Source organism: Diaphorina citri, unplaced genomic scaffold (assembly GCF_000475195.1).
Source record: "Diaphorina citri unplaced genomic scaffold, Diaci psyllid genome assembly version 1.1 scaffold467, whole genome shotgun sequence".
Classification (NCBI taxonomy): Eukaryota; Metazoa; Arthropoda; class Insecta; order Hemiptera; family Psyllidae; genus Diaphorina; species Diaphorina citri.
Genome location: NW_007377902.1, coordinates 43,982 through 65,297, shown reverse-complemented (window position 1 = coordinate 65,297; position 21,316 = coordinate 43,982). Strand labels below are relative to the sequence as shown.

The window sequence follows — 21,316 nt, the reverse complement described above, 5'->3', positions numbered from 1 at the left end:
GCGCTTTCCACCAGTGTAAAGAACAATTGGATGGAAAAGCTTCTGATATCTGGAAGAATAATAATTGTACGCAATGTACACGCGTGAAAAGTCGAATGAAATCAGTGGTGTGTGTTTAGGTAAAAGGGAAAAAGTCTTAGACCCTATTAATTGATCCCAATCCTCATTATAGTCCCAGATCATGAATAAATGCATGGGCCAAAGGGTGTAAAAATGAAAAATAATTGTGATGATATTTTCCGGACCATTTGATACTCCTGAGGGGGTAATCTTCCCCTCCCAGGCCCCCTTATTCACCTCCTCCCTCCCCTTCCCTCCTTCTCTGTTTTGACTCTTCATTCTCATTTATTAACTTTTTTCTACCCCATACACATTGTTTGGAGAGTCATGTTTGGGGGCAGTTTTTTTTAGTTCATTTTAGTCCTTTGATGACCCTTTTGTTACGGTTGTCATGTCCGAACTTTTCGAATGTTCCATTTAGTCTATGCTGAGATTTGGAGATTCTTTAAGCTTTGAGTTATTTGTAAGAAACAAATCCCCAACTGAATGATTGAATTTAAGGAATTTGAGGTTCTTTTTGTAGGGATATCTGTCTATTTGTTCAGGTCTTTATGAGTTCTAGTTAGTCCAAAGTAGTTGAAGATCGTTTATGTAAAAAATAAATCCCCATTTGAATGATTGAGGACCTATGTACAAAACCGGGGATCTAGTGACAAAATTTAGAGATGATTTATGGAATTCAGTCTTTGAATTTGTGTGCTTATGCTTAGAAGTATGCTGAATCAATCATGTCTTTATAAGAGTGTTTACTTAGGTATACATACTCAAAAAGTCCAGAGCCCACTCCAAGGTTTAGGTGTAGGGGCAAACAGCCCTAAAGGATAAGTTAAGCGTCTACGAATCTAGTTATACATGGATCCTTTGCGATGCGGCTTCAATTCAGAGTTCGGAATAAAGTGCATTGGTTTCACTTTGTGTATATCTGCGACCATAATAATTATTAATTTTCCCATTTTCTCGTTTTCCAGGAGGTCTACTGTGGCAAAGAAACGATCTGTACAGTGGACGGTCTCCATTTCAATTCCTTGTACAACGCCCGAGTCAAAGCTTTCAACGGGACAGGAGAAGGAGAGTATAGTGAGCTTATTGGACTGCAGACTTCCGAAGGTAAGAGAGGCTTAAAAATAGGTTTGATAGAAGAAACTGTAACTTCTAAGATATTATCGTCCCAAAACGAAAATAGAATAAAGACAGCCCTTAATACCGGCCACTCACGCTCAGACCCAGGTCTGTCAGATAGTAGAATTGTGTGTGGCGGAAAAATTTGAGACCCAAGTCTCTCAGACCGTCTGAGAGACCTGGCTCCAAAGCTTTTTCGGCCAGACACGGTCTGACAGGCCGTGGTCTTGTCGTTGTAGTACAGAAGCCCGTTCTACGAACGAATCCGCACTCTGATTTCGATTTCAATTGCCGTTCAAATCTGATTAAGATTGCCGTGAGCTCCAAGTGTATTCAATGACTTTGTATTTTGTAGTTTTGTACGGGGCGACATATCTTGAGATAGTCAAGCTGTTGTTTTACTTAGATGATAATGTTCCAATAATATAAAGAGAGTCGAAAATTATTTTGTACTTAAAGTGTATTACGTAAGACTTGCACTTCCGGGAGTGAAATTTTGTGCATGTGTGCATTTTCACAATGTGTTAGCCACATCATAATTACCTATTTCGAAAATTTCAGACCATCATTATATTCCTTATTGTATTATAAGAAAAGTAAAACTTGTTTATGTTTATCTACTCATTCGTCTCATTACATATATTATGTGAGTTGGAAAGTATGTTTACTATTTGTTTATGTTTACTAATTTTATAGTTAGGTAAGTTGGAAAGGACTAAAAGCTCAAAGTTTTCCTTGCTATTTTCCTGATGGGTCTAAAAGAAATGTCAACTATGGTACATAAGACATGAGTTATTGAAACATAGAATCAGTTTTCTAGCAAGCTTACAATAGTCTTCTTTTGCCGACAGGTACTTCTTTCTCGATTACCCTCCTCACATGCTACTTAGCGTTACCAAAGTGTGGGTGTATTTCTTCCACATTCTTTTCCTTTCCTGTAAAGAACATTCTCGAGAAACACCAGAAACACCCGGTTGATTTTCGGATGCCGTGAACAGGGAGCCGTAGGAACGGGGGGGAGTCATTTTGCCGGGGGAATTCGAGAATGTTTTAATAGAACGAAAAGAATATTGGCTTGGATTCCAGATGCTTTATTAGAGCGAAAACTTCAGGAGAACAGACATGGGCTACCTCTAAACAATACGTGTTGCCATGGTAACCAAAAAAAAAATTCAGCAAGGAGGCGATAACTTGGGCACTTAAAACGTCTTTAAAGCGTAAAAAAAAGTAGATTTCTTATGAAATAACACCACTCGGGCAAAAAACAGCCCTTAAAAAGTCACTATGCAAAAAATCTTGCAGAAAAACTCACAAAAACCAATAAAAAACTGGCAAAATCTGAGCACAAAAACAGAGAAAGCGCGCTGTTTACAAGTCGGGAGGGGAATGGCCAAGTGTATTCAATGACTTTGGATTTTGTAGTTTTGTACGGGGCGACATATCTTGAGATAGTCAAGCTGTTGTTTTACTTAGGTGATAACGTTCGAATAATATAAAGAGAGTCGAATAATATTTTGTACTCAAAGTGTATTACGTAAGACTTGCACTTCCGGGAGTGAAATTTAGTGCATGTGTGCATTTTCACAATGTGTTAGCCACATCATAATTATTTCGAAAATTTCAGACCATCACATTCCTTATTGTAATATAAGAAAAGTAAGAAAATTGTTTATGTTTACTAATTACATAAAAAATATGTGAGTTGGAAAAGAATCAAAGCTTTGTAGTTCTTTTGCCGATTGTTTGCTTACAATAGTCTTCTTTTGCCGACAGGGACTATTCTACTTTCTTCACGATTACCCTCCTCACATACCACTTAGCGTTACCACCAAAGTGTGGGAGTATTTCTTCCACATTCTTTTCCTTCCCTGGTGAAGAACAGAACATCAAATTCGTGACCAAGTGTGTTACCAGCCAATTTTCCCCCTCTTCTTTTTCAAGTTCCTTCTTCTACATCTCTCTTCCCTTCTCAAGAACATCTTCTTCTAAGGAGATAACTTTCAACTTTCCTTTCATTCTCGTGTCAAGTAGAAAATTTGACTTATTCTACTCCCACCTACACTTTCATTCTCTTTTCCTGCTTTCTGCCTCATTGTTTTGACTGGTTTGAGATATTTTGAGTGCCAGATATGTACTTAGCCCTGTCCTGTGTAACATCAAATTCGTGACCAAGTGTGTTACCAGCCAATTTTCCCCCTCTTCTTTTTCAAGTTCCTTCTTCTACATCTCTCTTCCCTTCTTCCCTTCTCAAGAACATCTTCTTTTAAGGAGATAACTTTCAACTTTCCTTTCATTCTCGTGTCAAGTAGAAAATTTGACTTATTCTACTCCCACCTACACTTTCATTCTCTTTTCCTGCTTTCTGCCTCATTGTTTTGACTGGTTTGAGATATTTTGAGTGCCAGATATGTACTTAGCCCTGTCCTGTGTTTTTTCTCAGGCTGTGTATGTTTTTGTTAGCTTGGTTGCTGGCGCGTTTGCCTTGTAAGCGCTAGGTCGCGGATTCGATTCCCGCCCGGGGCGAATTTTATCTTGAACGGACAGTGTTCGTTGTTATAACGCCTACCTGGCTTTCTCCTATCCTGTCTTCCTCCTCTCTTCGATTTCGGGACGATAAGACCTTAGCAGGTACAGTTCCCTCAATCAAACCTCTTTAAAAAAATAATAATAAATAAAAAAAGATGTCCTTGAGTATCTCTTAAGAAAGATTGCTTACGAGTAAGCTCAAACCTCTCTTCGATTTCGGGACGATAAGACCTTAGCAGGTACAGTTCCCTCAATCAAACCTCTTTAAAAAAATAATAATAAATAAAAAAAAAAAATGTCCTTGAGTATCTCTTAAGAAAGATTGCTTACGAGTAAGCTCAATATTGGTTGAATAAAGAAAAGGAGAAAATCTTCAAAAGCCCGAAAATTGAAAGCACTTCAAAAGGTCACATCTTCTCAGCCCGTGTCAACGACAACTGTGTATACTGTGACGTCACGGAGCAATTCATCTCAGACATCCGTCAAGGCAAGCCGACACGAAAAATAAATTTGAAAATGTCTCCTCTTTGAAAATAAATAAATTAGGAAATTATGTTCCACATGCTTTTTGAATTTCAATGAGGCAGCTTTCCGTCTTCGCCAAGAGAGTAACTTTTCAGAGTTTTCAGACACAAGTCGTCAAGGCAAGCCGACACGAAAAATAAATTTGAAAATGTCTCCTCTTTGAAAATAAATAAATTAGGAAATTATGTTCCACATGCTTTCTGAATTTCAATGAGACAGCTTTCCGTCTTCGCCAAGAGAGTAACTTTTCAGAGTTTTCAGACACAAGGCAACGAAGTTGTACCCTTGAGATCTAGCTTATTAGCTAATGATGGAAAATACTTTCTAACTTGAATTTTTATTGACATTTCACATAATTATCTCAATAGGCAGGGCCTTATCCAGGATTAGTGAGGAGGCAAGAATCCACACAGGGACTTACCGAGTTGCCAGGGGGTTCCAAATAAAAGGCAGATAATTTCCGTTGTTTAGTATGTCTAGTATATTTTGTTTGTTTGGAGGAGGAGGAGGAGGAGGAGGAGGAGGAAAGAAATAGAGGAAAAATGTTTAGCATAATACTATGTTTAGGGGTCCCTAAGTAAATGCCCAAAATACGACCCTGTGACGGTGATAAGCGATTGCAGGAGGGCAAGAAGTTCTGCATGGAAAATAGAGGCATTCTTATTTAGGGCAATTCTTTTAACAATATTCTTCTCTGGGATTGTCAGAGCGCAGCCAACTCCAAGATCGTTTTTTGACCCGTCTGTAAAGATTTTTACATGGTCTTGGAAGGACTCATTGATTTTACTCTTGAATTCATTTTGGAAGAATTGTGCAGGCATATTTTCTTTTTTGTACATGTTGAGGGATATGTCACACTTTGGATATTTAAGCAGCCAAGGTTCTTTTGGGAGGGGTTTTGTTTGGGACGAAGATGGGTTAGAGTTTGTTTTCTGATTGCATCCGGTTTCAAAATCACAAGCTTGGGATTTCTAAAGCTGTGTTAACACATAGTCAACGCGACGGCTGTCGATCGATGTGAAAAAATACAAAAGACAACTTTTTCTAATAGTCAACGGTCGATTATGTGACTGATTTTGATCTGACAGTCCAGTTAGATCGAAGTTACTAAAACTGTGCCCATTTTGATGTATTCACCTTTGTCCCTGCTGGTGATATCCGCAGTTATTTCCTGTTTCCACTGCTCCAAAAAGTTGTGTTCCTGTTTTGGTATCCAACCAGGTTTTATCAGGTTTTCAAATGTTCTCTCATGTCAAATGTGATTTCAAAAGTGCAAAGGGACCAACTTCACTCTCCAGGTTTCCTTTCCAGAGATTAATGCCCCTATCTTAACTCTGTAACCACCAAACACTGCTGCAAGATACATTAAAACAAGACACCGAATCTCTTGGACATATTTGTTCTGATATCCTCCTCCAAGACATCTTCAAAATCTGTCCCAAACCACATTCACCCACTCTCATCTCAAGTCTTGTCGCATATATGTGTCTGCTGGCAAAATAGAATATTTTCAAGCGTTAACAAACAATAATAACAAGGTGCTTGTGTAAATGAAGATATTGTACAGAAAGCATTGTAACATCTGTAGATCTTTTGTCTAGAGTACTACTTAGGTATATCGCTGACACCATTCTATGAAGTTGTGAGAGCCAGAAAGGCAATGTCTAAGGTCTTTACAGCTTTGAAGAACATCAGCAGAGGAAGAAGTGAATATTGCTTTTGTTTATAAGGAGTTGGAGCATATTGCAGGCTGTAGTCCTGTGCTTCTCTGCCACTTCATCAAGTTTGCTTTTCCACGAAACGATTGTATTGTGTTCAGTCGTTTCGGTTTATACCTTCTGTTTTATATTTACAGTGAAACATCATCCTTTTTCTTCCTTCATCCTCTCTCCTCCAGCTCTTCCTAATTCTTTACCTGAGAGGAGCATAAAAAACAATTGAAATGACTGGAAATTGATCTTTCCTTATTCTGTGGGAAATCCCTGATCTCTTATTCAGTAAGAATATTATAATGATAGTGATTTCCCGAAACCTTGATTTTGTTTTCTGAAAATTGCTCAAACTTATCCTCTCTGTAAAGAACATAGACACTATCTTCAGCGTACTAAAGGCTGAAACCGTCTAAGTAAACACAAAGGCTGAAACCTGCTAAGTAAATAATACTCTTCCGATAACAAAAGGAAGTGTTGAGTAGAAAACCAAGGTTATAATTGAGTTAGTCTGGATACACACGGGATTCGATTCTGAATTGTCTCAACTCTCCAATGTAATAAAAGGAGCATTTAGGTGCTTGATGATGGTTTCTTAGTAGGTGTCCACAACGGAGAACCGACCATCGACCTTCGCCTAGTACTAAGAGAAAATAAACAAACCATGCTAATGAAAAGAAGCGTCCTCAACGGAGCCTTAACCATGCACCGACCCTCGCAAAAATCAAGAAATTGAGTATTTTTTCTTCGATGGTCGATGGTCTCGGCGAGGGTCCATGGTCTATGGTCGCCGTTGTGGCCGCGAACTAAGCATCGACCACACTATGGTTGATGGACTTCACCTGAAGCGCGAAGCAGATGTAAAGATCTTTGGTATTTAAGTCCCCAAATACTTGATTAAATCTGAAAATCTGGATTCTCCTCTTGTAAGAGCTTCAATCCAGCTCGTGTGTATTCGGCCTCTTCGAATTATCTAAATGTCGAATAGTCTGAATGATGGATTGTTATTCTGTGTATATTATCCACCACCTAATGCCACCTACCACCCGAGTATGTACTACAGCATATCACGTAGATATGAACGCTATCTACTTCTAGTCATTCAGCAAATCAGCAGAAACTGTAGATACTAAATTGTACATTTTTTTCTTTTGTTTACCTATCTAATGGGGTTGCATTCATGCAATCACAAGTTAGCAGAAGAAATACCTCAAAGATTGGACTTAGTACCTTTAGTCGATCTTTTAGTACTCAAGTGTATGTCCTATGTCCTATCCAACTTTCTTATACATAATTATGTGCATGTATATTTTATGAGTAAATAATCATGTGCAAATATCATTTGGATAATGTAAATACGTAACCACACATGATGGTTATGTAAATAGTCTGCTTTATGTACATAGAACTTTACATACTTAATTTCCACAACCCCCACAAGTTCCTCCTAGAGATTAAGTTTTTCTTTGAAAACAACTGTTTTAGTTTTAACAAGTAACATAGAACTTTACATACTTAATTTCCACAACCCCCACAAGTTCCTCCTAGAGATTAAGTTTTTCTTTGAAAACAACTGTTTTAGAAGGTAAAAAAGTGAACAAACATAACGAGGAGTAGAATTTCGTTCTTTTATTTTATTTATTAAGAAACGAGATTTTTGAGCTGTTGAAGATTTCAAGGATTTTTTTCTTCTACTTTGTTTCTCTAATTCAAATTCTTATGAATTCTCTTATCTGTGCACATTCCACCCTCCGCCTTCCCGTGATAAAATTAATTTCGCACAGAAGAAGAGGAAGAAGATCAAAAGTAATTTTATATCATCATTGATAAGGACCTGAGAGAGAAGGGGGAAGTCAAAACGTAAACAAAAGAGGAGGATGCGGAAGTAATATTAGGTACGAAGAAGAAGGAAGAAAGGAGGGTGGAGAAAATAAATGGGAAGTAGGAAGAAAATAGTAAGGGACAAAGAGAAAAGGGCAGAAAAAACGAAACAGCTTGAAGAAAATTATTTCGGGGAGATAAGGAGTCGGGGAAAAATTGTGCTTCAGATATCAAAAATGACATTGACTATTTTTTTCCAGCAAAAAAAAAAAAATCTCATTGTCATAATATGCCTCCTGGTAAATATTGCAAAGGGTCGGAAGTTTCTTTTTTTGTGAAATGTTGATAAAAGAAAAGGCTTACCTGTTTTTTTTTTTTTTTTTTTTTTTTTCTTAATATGCCTCCTGGTAAATATTGCAAAGGGTCGGAAGTTTCTTTTTTTGTGAAATGTTGATAAAAGAAAAGGCTTTCCTGTTTTTTTTTTTTTTTTTTTTTTCTATGTGTTGCTTGGAAGGTAATTTGGAGTTTACATAAGAAAATGCCTACTACGAGTATAAGTAAATAAAGTACAATAGTGCCAATCAATGAAGAATAGAAATAATAAGGGCAAGGTAAGCCGATGTTATACCTAGGTACCTACCCGTATCAATATCAACCCACCGAACTTTAGAAGAGAGAAAGACGATAGGATAGGAGAAAGCCGTTCCGAGAACGAACCTAATTTGTTTCGGATAAAATCCGCCCCGGGGCGGGAATCCAACCCGTAACCTAGCCCTTACAAAGTAGACGCGCTACGCTCCAAAGTAGGCTGGCTCACATCAAAAGCCTCTAAAATTGATAGCAGCCAGGTCCAGACACAGAAAGGCTCTCCCCCTTCAATAAATCGAAATCATAAACACCATAGAGCCCAGCGAGTCCGGGTCATAAAGTTTAATACCCCTGGGAGCCCCGCTATAAAAAATACGCCGGAAATTATTATTAAGGGATTAGGTGGGAATCAATTGCGTACAAAGTGTCTCAACACCCTCACCTGAAGGAACTTTGACTTGCTTATTGGAGCCTGGGGATTATTTTAACGTCTTTTTTTGTAGTGGGATTTCACCCCCGCACATCGGAAAAAAAACAACAAGTCTTTTATAACAAGCAGCAAGGAAACTAGTGTTTTAATTAACTTTTAAATTAAAATGTCCATTTTAGGATTCGATTTTGTCATTTTCTTCCGTTTTCGACTAAATATTCTTCCCGTAATCTCCGCTAAGTATGAGACCTATCAAAATCATTCCTCCTCCTGACTGACTAATGATGGGACATTTCTCCAGAACAGAACATTTCCGAGGAAATTCCACCCTCACAGCAGAGGCATTGCAGCGTTCATTATGGAAAACAATAAAAGAAAATGACTTCCATCATTTCCCCCAACATTGGATCCCCCTCCGAAACGAAAATGGCAAACTGCACGACGAAGTTCATTGAAAATGAATTCCCAAAGGCATCTTGCGAAACTGACATTAACTAAATGCTTCCCACACAACAATGACAATTAAACTTACCGCGGGGGCACAGGAGAAAACTGGGAGTTGACGGAAAGGAAGGGGATAATTTGGGAAGTCGTTTAAATTAAATTAAAAGTCAGTTACATTCGTTTTATTCTGCTTCATTGCAGCGTACAGTTTATGTCTGCACGACGAAGTTCATTGAAAATGAATTCCCAAAGGCATCTTGCGAAACTGACATTAACTAAATGCTTCCCACACAACAATGACAATTAAACTTACCGCGGGGGCACAGGAGAAAACTGGGAGTCGACGGAAAGGAAGGGGATAATTTGGGAAGTCGTTTAAATTAAATTAAAAGTCAGTTACATTCGTTTTATTCTGCTTCATTGCATACAGTTTATGCAAATAGCAGTGCTACACAGCAGGCGATGCGATCGTACGCGGTGAAAATTAAACACCTAGATCATGGCTGACAACAACAATTGCATTAGAAACACATAACTCCATTCCCCCCTACCATACCACAGATAAAACAGAAAATTGAGAAGTCAGAAACGAGCTGACAACAACAATTGCATTAGAAACACATAACTCCATTCCCCCCTACCATACCACAGATAAAACAGAAAATTGAGAAGTCAGAAACGCCAGAGGGAACGCAAATAATGAAAGAACAAGAACACAACAAATAGAACAATCCTAATTAAATAAACGTTTCTGAGAAATAATGAAAGAAAGAAATTGCAAAAGGAAAATTGGAATAGAAAATATAGAAAAGGACCTTGTTCGTCTGCTGGCAAAATAGAATATTTTCAAGCGTTAACAAACAGTAATAACAAGGTGCTTGTGTAAATGAAGATATTGTACAGAAAGCATCGTAACATCTGTAGATCTTTTGTCTAGAGTACTACTTAGGTATATTGCTGACACCATTCTATGAAGTTGTGAGAGCCAGAAAGGCAATGTCGAATGGGGACAAGAATTGATTTTTTCCAGTCATTGGGGAACTCATCTTCCTTCCATATTAAATTGAACAATTTCAAAAGTAGTTTTTTTGTATTATGGGGTAAGTGGCGTAACATTTCGTTATGTATTTCATCAGGGCCAGGGGACGAATGTGGTTTGAGTAACTTTATAACTGATTCTAACTCCCACATGGTGAATGGCTTGTTATAACTTTCGTCGTTATCGGAATTAAAGTCCCAAGGTTGAGGTACAATAGGGGAGGAATCTTTTCTTTCTTTTGACTTTTGTTCGAAATATAATCCAATGTTGTGGGCTATTTCACTGGGAACTAAGATAGTCTTATTATCAACTCTTATGGATTTAATTCTTGAAGAACTCCGCCCATTCCCTTCAATTCTTTTGATCCTATCCCATACAACAGTTGAAGGTGTAGAGGAAGAAATAGTACTTGAAAACGCGAGCCACGATTCTTTTTTTGATAGGATGACGGTTCTTTTGACTTTGGCTCTTAATCTTTTGAAATTTATCCAATTTTCGATCGTTTTGTTTTTACTGTAAATTCGGAAAGCTTTGTTTCTTTCTTTTATCGCAAGGAAACATTTATCATTCCACCACGCAACTGCATATTTTTGTTTCAAGGGTTTGGTCTTTGGAATGGATTCATTGGCGGCAGATAGGAGTTTGTTTGTGAACTCTTTGACTTGCTCTTGGACACAAAGAGTTTCATCGATCGAGAAATCAGCCAGAGTAGAACATATTTCGATATCTCTGCATACAGAACGTCATTGGTGATGCTAGGATTCACGTGGTTAAAAAGAACTTTGAAACCAGGGTTAACCAACTTCTTTACTGGGAACTTTTCACCGTTGATGAGAACATAATCATGGTCCTGGATGAAGGGCTCCACCAGCTCCTCATTCATCAGGTGCATAATCATGCGCTGTCCAGTTTTTCCGCCATACACAATGTTTTTAAAACCCACAATTTCTCCAACCGCTATGAAATACTTATCAATGGTGGTAGCCTCGTCATTGGGTAGAACTATAGCACATTTCTTGGACAGTACTTGGGGTTCAGAATGATTGCTAGAAGGTTTATATTTACAGTGAAACATCATCCTTTTTCTTCCTTCATCCTCTCTCCTCCAGCTCTTCCTAATTCTTTACCTGAGAGGAGCATAAGAAACAATTGAAATGACTGGAAATTGATCGTTCCTTATTCTGTGGGAAATCCCTGATCTCTTATTCAGTAAGAATATTATAATGATAGCGATTTCCCGAAACCTTGATTTTGTTTTCTGAAAATTGCTCAAACTTATCCTCTCTGTAAAGAACATAGACACTATCTTCAGCGTACCAAAAGCTGAAACCGTCTAAGTAAACACAAAGGCTGAAACCTGCTAAGTAAATAATATTCTTCCGATAACAAAAGGAAGTGATGAGTGGAAAACCAAGGTTATAATTGAGTTAGGCTGGATACACACGGGATTCGATTCTGAATTGCCTCAAATCTCCAATGTAATAAAAGGAGCATTAGGTGCTTGATGATGGTTTCTTAGTAGGTGTCCACAACAGAGAACCGACCATCGACCTTCGCCTAGTACTAAGAGAAAATAAACAAACCATGCTAATGAATAGAAGAGTCCTCAACGGAGCCTTGGCCATGCACCGACCCTCGCAGAAAATCAAGAAATTGAGCCGAGTATTTTTTTTTTTTTCTGCGATGGTAGATTTGGTAGATGGTCTATGGTCGCCATTGTAGCCGCGCACTTAAGTATCGTCCACACCATGGTCGATGAACTTCACCTGAAGCACGAAGCAGGTGTAAATATCTTTAGTATTTAGGTCCCCAAATGCTTGATTCAATCTGAAAATCTGGATTCCCCACTTATCTTAGGAGCTTCAGCTCGTGTGTAGCCGGCCTATCCGAATTTTCCAAATTTCAAGTAGTCTGATTGATGGATTGTTATTCTGTGTATATTATCCACCATTCCACCACCTACCTTCCCCCCTAACGCCACCTCTTCTCTCAGAGGAGTTCAAATAATATTTGACCGATAACAAACGCAGAACCCACCCTCCGAAGTTGAGTCAACACGTCAACTGCTTCTTACGTCCTTGTAAAATCTGCCGCTCAGAGTGTGTCCACTCCCATCAAAATCTCCTGTAGAATATTTGACCCTTTCTTGAACGTCCTGTGATTGGAACGTGATCTGAACAGATAGCAGAAATCTGGCCCAAAAGTAGAACATAAACATCAGGGCCTTGAAAAAAGCAAAGGTGTAGGTACTCTGCTTTCGGAAAACTGACCGAGTGACCTTTGGAAAACTGACCACTGCTCCAATACAAGCTGATTGGAGCAGTAGTGAATTTTCCAATGGTCAATTTCCCCCTCAAGTTAAATATATTCTTAGAGGAGTTCAAATAATATTTGACCGATAACAAACGCAGAACCCACCCTCCGAAGTTGAGTCAACACGTCAACTGCTTCTTACGTCCTCGTAAAATCTGCCGCTCAGAGTGTGTCCACTCCCATCAAAATCTCCTGTAGAATATTTGACCCTTCCTTGAACGTCCTGTGACTGAAGCGTGATCTGAACGGATAGCAGAAATCTGGCCCAAAAGTAGAATGCCTCGATTCCCCAATTTCCCCGTAAAAAATTGACACAAAAAAATGCCGACAAAGCTCTGGCACTTTTCACATCTCCGTGAAAAAAAAACTGACGCGAAAATTTCCGTCAATAGCAGTTGAAGTGTTAATAGGCACCCCCATCCCTCATGAAACTGTTGAGTGACACTCAATATAATTGATAGCCAGGCTCGGGGGTTGCATGGAGGTGAGCTTTGGATATTATACGTAATCCTGACTTTGTTGTGTTTGTTTAGAAAGGGCGGGAGGTTTTGCTTTCTTAGGTGGAATAGCGTCCTGCCAGTAGCGAGTAGCTGAGGGTATTCAATTTCATATACTTTTCCTTCTCAATAAACTTCTGATAAATGATTGTTTAGCTGTGATTGGTATTTGGAGATATTCGGACTGTTGGGTTCATTATTGAAATATTTAATTTTGAATTAAATCAAACTCATAGGGTGGTAAGTGACGGAGAAAATTTGGTGTCCTCCAGATCCCCGGACAGTTTTACTTTTTAATTTTCTGACTTGACACTTTGAATTTTTATCGTAGGTAGGTACTTACCTATATTGTAAGTCGATAAATAAAAGTGATGTCCTTTTTGCATAGTTTGAGGTAGTTCCAAGTTGAGTACACTTTGGTTATCAAAGGGTTAGTGAATCTAACATTAGAGATTGAGGTTTAATCTATGCAATTTAGTGCATTCTTTATTTGTAAAAAAAAAATGCCTATTCAGGTTTTGTGTAGCAATAAAAAATATTGAATGACGCCATAAAAATATATTTGCATACCCCAATGGAATAATTCTATCGAACTTAACAGTCAGGTGATGAAGACCATTAAATTTTATTTTGCTGACAGTTTTTCGCGTGTTTTTTGCTTCCGAGTAAAGCCTTGTATTTTTAAGCCCCTTTTTCAGTTATTGTCGTATTTTATGTAAACTTTAGCCAATTAGCTTTGGACGAAGACATGTTTGTGTGTAATGCAATAACAGGAAACTCGAACACAAATGCCGAACTACCTTCGTTAGGACTTTTGTAACGGAGTAGGCTACCTATTCTATCCCTCCCTTTTACCACTATGCCTCATTTTTTGGTGCTTCTTTTCCTTTCTCCCCCGTAACGTAGACTGCGGGGGTAAAAGGACTTTTCAGTCTCATCCTAGAAATATAAATGAGGTATATTCTATTCTATTCTATTTTATTCTATTCTATTCTATCCTATTCTATTCTATTCTATTCTATTCTATTCTACATAGAACACAAGTTGAGCTCTATAAGGTCAGAGGTGTGAAAAACCTCGACATGTCAAGGACTCTTTCTTTTTCCATCTAATGAGATGAGGTCATTGAGCTTTTTTTTTCCTTTGAGGTCCTTTTTGTTGCTTTCCATTTCTAATAATATCTTTTTACCTCGTCCTCACAGTAAACTGACTTCTACTTTCCCTCGTAATGAAAGTTACCTTAAGATTGAGAGATAGAATTGTGTGAGACTTTGTTAGTCCTTTTTTTTATTTAACAATTTGACTTGAAAGACGATTTTTGGCCTCATGGACGCTTGTTTTTTTTTATCCTTCAAGGACAACTAGTCTAAAAGGATGTGTCAAAATTCAAAATATTAATCGATATTGTCTTGATAAAAAATATTATTTTGGTCTGAATTTTGATTGATCAAAAGCTTCTTGATGGAGGAATCAATAACTTTGTGAAGTTTAATTCTGTGAAGTGAAGTTTCATTCACAATATTGTGAAGTTTCAATATCAAAAGCTTATTAAAATAAACAAGTCGGCATCTATGTGCTTACAAACCTCCTAACGCAGACATTTCTCATTTTACAGGCAAAGACGACAAAGCGTGGTCCATGTACATAGACAAGCAGAGGTCTTGGTTCATGCACGCCAGTATTCATGATCAGAGAACAGAGGGTGGCATATCCCAAGGCAGTACTGTAGGAGTTCTGCTGGATCTGGACAGACATCTGCTGAGGTTTTTCGTCAATGATGAGCCCCAGGTAAGAAAAAAGGAGTGGCCCTTGATTTGATTTTGATTTAATATGGTACATTTATTTTAACAAAAATTAAACTTTACAATAAAGCATCTCCTAAGCTAAGCCCTAACTTTAACTTGAATTATGCACGAACCGATGGATCTTTTTTCCAAGAGATTTTAAGAAAATGATGTTTTAGATGGAACTATAACAACGGAGATCATTATCATCCCAAACTTAAAAAAATCTGGTGTGAACATCACACGACTTTCCTCATCCTATTGAATGATACTTATTTTGGGTGTTCTTGTTCTTATAGCCAAACTTTTACAATATCTCTAACCGTTTAGTCGGTATAGCTGAAACACCGCCAAAAAGCTGTCAAAATACCGCCAACCGCAGCACCTACCTCAACCAAACGTTTTGAGTTGCATCCTTGTCACATTTGTAAACTCCATACCAAATTTCAAGTCTTTTCTCTAGCGCATACCGTTCCCGATATATTGTTAAATGACACCGAAAACCGCCAAAAAGCGGTAAAGGAGTTCGTGATAGATCGGTACGATTCGGATACGGACCCGAGCTTTGGCATCGCCCGGCTGGATGTGGCTCGAGATGAAATGCTTGGTAAGTATTAGCAGAAGTCTTATGGCCGGTTTTACCATTGATTGGTCTTCCGGCAGCGTAGGTTTTTCTACAAAATTGCGGAAAAAGCTTTAGATCTTGGTCTCTTATGGCTGGTCTTACCACTGAGAGTTGAGTATCAAGGGTTTTCTTTGACGTCCCCCTTTTGATTTACACTGGAAAGTATTTCTTAAACTCTGGACTGACTGAAAACTATCTGTGGTAAAATCGGGCAAGAACAAAGGTCCAGTAGGCGATGACCATGTGTTTCTAGTATTCGATGACAATTTTCTCAAAATCGGACAAACTGTTCGGAAGTTATGAAGAAATTAAGGATTTCTTAAAAATGGACTTTTGCGGGAATCCCGAAGGCCAGACTAGACCCAATTTAAGTCTTTTGAGATAAATGAACTTTTCAATCGCATCCGGGCAGCATAAACAAGGTAGATTTTCATTTCAATTTCATTATTTTCTGTAAATGTCATAAATAAGAAATAGATCCATTACGACCCTGATAAGAAGTAAACTATTTCATCCTATGAAGATGTATGTCCATTTTTACTTTCCTTATTGTTTATAACTTATATTAAACCTGACTAGGTATATCATTATTAATCAAATAATTCTCTTTCCCTTTTCAGTGGCGTGGTTCACAATGGACCCAGGCCGCTCAGCACCTGACCTCTTCTTCTCCCCGGAACACACCACCGTCACGTGTGATGGCTACGAGCATCGAGTGGCGCTCTCTGTGGTCGGATTCTCCAAGGGGGCGCACTACTGGGAGTTCGTGATAGATCGGTACGATTCGGATACGGACCCGAGCTTTGGCATCGCCCGGCTGGATGTGGCTCGAGATGAAATGCTTGGTGAGTATTACTAGAAGTCTTATGGCCGGTTTTATCACTGATTGGTCTTCCGGCAGCGTAGGTTTTTCTACAAAGTTGCGGAAAAAGCTTTGGATCTTGGTCTCTTATGGCTGGTCTTACCACTGAGAGTTGAGTATCAAGAGTTTTCTTTGACGTCCCCCTTTTGATTTACACAGGGAAGTATTTCTTAAACTCTGGATTGACTGAAAACTATCTGTGGTAAAATCGGGCAAGAACAAAGGTCCAGTAGGCGATGACTATGTGTTTCTAGTATTCGATGACAATTTTCTGAAAATCGGACAAACCGTTCGGAAGTTATGACGAAATTAAGAATTTCTTAAAAATGGACTTTTGAGGGAATCCCGAAGGCCAGACTAGACCCGATTTAACGAAGCCCTGTCTTTTGAGATAAATAATGAACTTTTCAATCGCATCCGGGCAGCATAAACAAGGCAGATTTTCATTTCAATTTCATTCTTTTCTGTAAATGTCATAAATAAGAAATAGATCCACCTCTCTCCCCTACTTGCCTATTCCTAATGACAAAAGCCTTCATCGGCCTTTTGTGTGAACTTCCAGACAGCCAGACTTTTAATTAAACTGTTTTGAATATCTCTCTCCCTAATAGCTCTTTGTCTCTGGTAATCCTTTTTCACTCTCTTTCCTCCATTCCTACTCCTCTGACTTCCTCTCCTCTTCATCTCTGCTTCTCTGCCACTTCATCAAGTTTGCTTTTCCACGAAACGATTGTATTGTGTTCAGTCGTTTCGGTTTATACCTTCTGTTTTATATTTACAGTGAAACATCGCGACTTGTTCGCGGTACTCGCGACTTGTTCGCGGTACTCGCGACTTGTTCGCGGTATTCCCGACTTGTTCGCGGTATTCGCGACTTGTTCGCGGTACTCGCGACTTGTTCGCGGTATTCCCGACTTGTTCGCGGTATTCGCGATTTGTTCGCCGGATTTTAATTTGACTATAAAGAGCGTGATTTTCAAACACATCAGCACACCTAACGCATTCCAAATGTCTCTCATTTACAGGGTCCGATCGCCTTTCACAATCTGTACGGAGTGTTCTATCCAGCCGTCAGTCTCAACCGTGGTGTCACAGTGACCCTACACACAGGTCTGGAAGTACCACCCGAGTATGTACTACAGCATATCACGTAGATATGAACGCTATCTACTTCTAGTCATTCAGCAAATCAGCAGAAACTGTAGATAATATATTGTAATTTTTTGTTTCTTCTTTTTTTTTAACTATCATGATGAGGTTTTACCTATCTGATTCATGTAATTACACTCTAGCAGAAGAAATACCCCGAAGACTGTATGAGACTACAGATCTGTATTGTACTTTTTCATTGTCAGTAAATAAGTGAAAAATAGGTATCCATAGAAAAATGTTCTGCATAAGGATAGTCATATTCAGAAAATCCTGTCAAATGAACTGATGGAAAATTTGTTAAATTTGAAAACGGAAACTATCCCGAACTTTTTGCACTCAAGTGTATGTCCTATGGCCTATACCACTTTCTTATACTATATATGTTTATATTTTATGAGTAAATAATCATGTACATTGTACTAATTACTAATATCATTTGGATAATGTAAATACATAACCAATTAACCACACATGATGGTTATGTAAATAGTCTGCTTTATGTACCTACATAGAACTTTACATACTTAATTTCCACAACCCCCACAAGTTCCTCCTAGAGATTAAGTTTTTCTTTGAAAACAACTGTTTTAGTTTTAACAAGTATAATATCTATGTATCTACGAAGTTCAAGTTTTCAGAGATCTTGTTAAGGCTTTTTTCAACTTTGCTTCAAGATCTTTGAAAATTGAAACCGTATTATTTATCAGAACAAGACTTTTTTTTCTTTTTTGTACAGTCTCTTTTTTTACTCCAAATATTTTGTACTATTTTTTCGTTTGTTTAAAAATTTCTACTTTGCTAAAACTGTGGTGTATGGGGTCATTGTAATGCCAGTAGTCAAGCATTCATCTGATTGGAAAGAGAAAAGTGATCTTAAAAGAAAGAAGGTGAAAGCTAAGGGAGTGTGTGTGTGAGAGAGAGAAAGAGAAAGAGAAAGAGAGAGAGAGAGAGAGAGAGAGAGAGAGAGAGAGAGAGAGAGAGAGAGAGAGAGAGAGAGAGGAGAGAGGGGTTTCACATTACAACCACGTATTTTTTACACATAAAAAAAGAAGATAAAATCCCAGTCATTAATACTCTTATATTTATATGAAACATAAAAATTACATTAAATTTATTATAAATTTATTATTTACAAAATATAATAAATTGATACAATGTATTTACTACTTTATACTATTATATACAAAGCTGGTCTTTTGTACTATTTATTTCTGTCCACGTAGGTACCTATTTAATACTTTAGTTCTGTAAAACCTTTACAAAGCCCTGTGGTTATCACTTAGGGTATCATATCACTACGCCTGCACGGCCGTGGTTCTGGGTTCAAATTCCCAACTGTCGATTTTTTTTTTTTAATCATTTGAAATGACCCTGTGCCTCCTTTTCTGTAAGCGAACGAAAAATTGTCCGACGCGATGATATTAATACGAACATTGTTGGGATGTACGAGAAAATCACGTGCTTTTTGGCTGACTACATAAGTACAAATATCTACATAGCGCCGTCATAAATCACAATGCAAAACGCAATACATTTTACAGAAGTCGAGAACAGTAATAAAGAAAAACGCCTGCATTTAAATATAAACCGAAATACATTTCATGGTTTTCCATTTTGTACCGCCTTTAGTATTTCTATTTGTCCGGGCGCAATATACACATTTGAAAAAGTATCACCGTGTACGATTTGTATGAACGCCTGGTAAATAATACGAGTAGTTATGCAATGTGCGAATCATTTTCGAATGAAAATACAAAATACTCTCCAGATTTTACGTACCTACCAACTGGAATTTCACCAAACATTTTGAAATAACTGTGTTACCTAGGGAAACACTACCTTTAGCGAAAGTAAAAGAATAAATGGTTCTCAGAAGCTAAGATTACCAACAATAAAGTAAAACATTAAAGCATTTTTATTATTTTTTTTTTTTTAAAGAGGTTTGACAGAGGGAACTGTAACTGCTATGGTCTTATCGTCCCAAAATCGAAGAGAGAAGGAAGACAGGATAGGAGAAAGCCAGCCGTTCCGATAACGAACATTATCCCATCAGGATAAAATCCGCCCCGGGCGGGAATCGAACCCGCGGCCTAGCGCTTACAAGGCAGACGCGCTACCAACTAGGCTAACTAGGCTGGCAAAAAAGCAATTTTAGGACGTGCTTTAGGGAGGTACATAACAGTAACATAATTGAATTTTACAAATCTATTCCTACCCCTCCCTACCTTTTTATTAAATTCCAGTTCAGTTAGTACCCGCAAGACACGTATAATTGTAGGTGTAACCTACCTCTACAATAGTTAGTTACCTACTGTCTTATAAAAATAGGTGGTAAAGTACCTATTTTTTATGTATTATTAATCGAGTAGGTAGCAGGTAGGTAAACATGTTTACATTAAACATAAGAACCTAGGTAGGTGCTTCAACAATTTCAGGTAGGTACATTGGGCTTTACTTTACTGGTCGTCAGGGTATTTTTTTTAATGGTGGGATTTATAGCAAAATTCCCACAAAAATCTCGTCCTCAACACGCTCCCCTGTGCCAGATCCGGCTGACTACATAAGTACAAATATCTACATAGCGCCGTCATAAATCACAATGCAAAACGCAATACATTTTACAGAAGTCGAGAACAGTAATAAAGAAAAACGCCTGCATTTAAATATAAACCGAAATACATTTCATGGTTTTCCATTTTGTACCGCCTTTAGTATTTCTATTTGTCCGGGCGCAATATACACATTTGAAAAAGTATCACCGTGTACGATTTGTATGAACGCCTGGTAAATAATACGAGTAGTTATGCAATGTGCGAATCATTTTCGAATGAAAATACAAAATACTCTCCAGATTTTACGTACCTACCAACTGGAATTTCACCAAACATTTTGAAATAACTGTGTTACCTAGGGAAACACTACCTTTAGCGAAAGTAAAAGAATAAATGGTTCTCAGAAGCTAAGATTACCAACAATAAAGTAAAACATTAAAGCATTTTTATTAGGTAATTCAGTAAACATAAAATTGTTAGGAGTTAAACAGCTCACTTCGTACATAAAACATGTGTAGGTTGACAGGGTGGCATTCGATAATAGATACCTACCTACCAAACAAAGATATTTAATTATAAGTAAGAGTATAAGAAGTGCTTTATTTAGACTGTCAGCTTAGAACAAGTTGTTCCATCATGCCAACTTACCAACAGTTTGTACCTATCTACAGATACCTACTTACCTACCCTGAACTCTATAAATTTTATTGACATCTTCTCTCTTACATACTTAATTTCCACAACCCCCACAAGTTCCTCCTAGAGATTAAGTTTTTCTTTGAAAACAACTGTTTTAGTTTTAACAAGTATAATATCTATGTATCTACGAAGTTCAAGTTTTCAGAGATCTTGTTAAGGCTTTTTTCAACTTTGCTTCAAGATCTTTGAAAATTGAAACCGTATTATTTATCAGAACAAGACTTTTTTTTCTTTTTTGTACAGTCTCTTTTTTTACTCCAAATATTTTGTACTATTTTTTCGTTTGTTTAAAAATTTCTACTTTGCTAAAACTGTGGTGTATGGGGTCATTGTAATGCCAGTAGTCAAGCATTCATCTGATTGGAAAGAGAAAAGTGATCTTAAAAGAAAGAAGGTGAAAGCTAAGGGAGTGTGTGTGGTTTGTTTAAAAATTTCTACTTTGCTAAAACTGTGGTGTATGGGGTCATTGTAATGCCAGTAGTCAAGCATTCATCTGATTGGAAAGAAAAAAGTGATCTTAGAAGAAAGAAGGAGAAAGCTAAGGGAGTGTGTGTGTGAAAGAGAGATAGAA

General features: G+C 37.8%; 1 protein-coding gene across 1 annotated transcript in view; it reads left to right on the top strand.

The window, feature by feature from the left end:
• LOC103509099 overlaps positions 1–18,373 on the top strand; it is a 56,191-nt gene extending 37,818 nt beyond the window's left edge. Inside the window, exons 10-12 of the mRNA XM_026823520.1 lie at positions 16,101–16,325; positions 17,124–17,146; positions 17,368–18,373. Of these exons, the coding sequence (XP_026679321.1) occupies positions 16,101–16,325; positions 17,124–17,146; positions 17,368–17,496 (377 nt within the window). The 3' untranslated portion in view covers positions 17,497–18,373. The remainder of the gene's footprint in view (positions 1–16,100; positions 16,326–17,123; positions 17,147–17,367) is intronic.
• Positions 18,374–21,316: the final 2,943 nt, after the last annotated feature.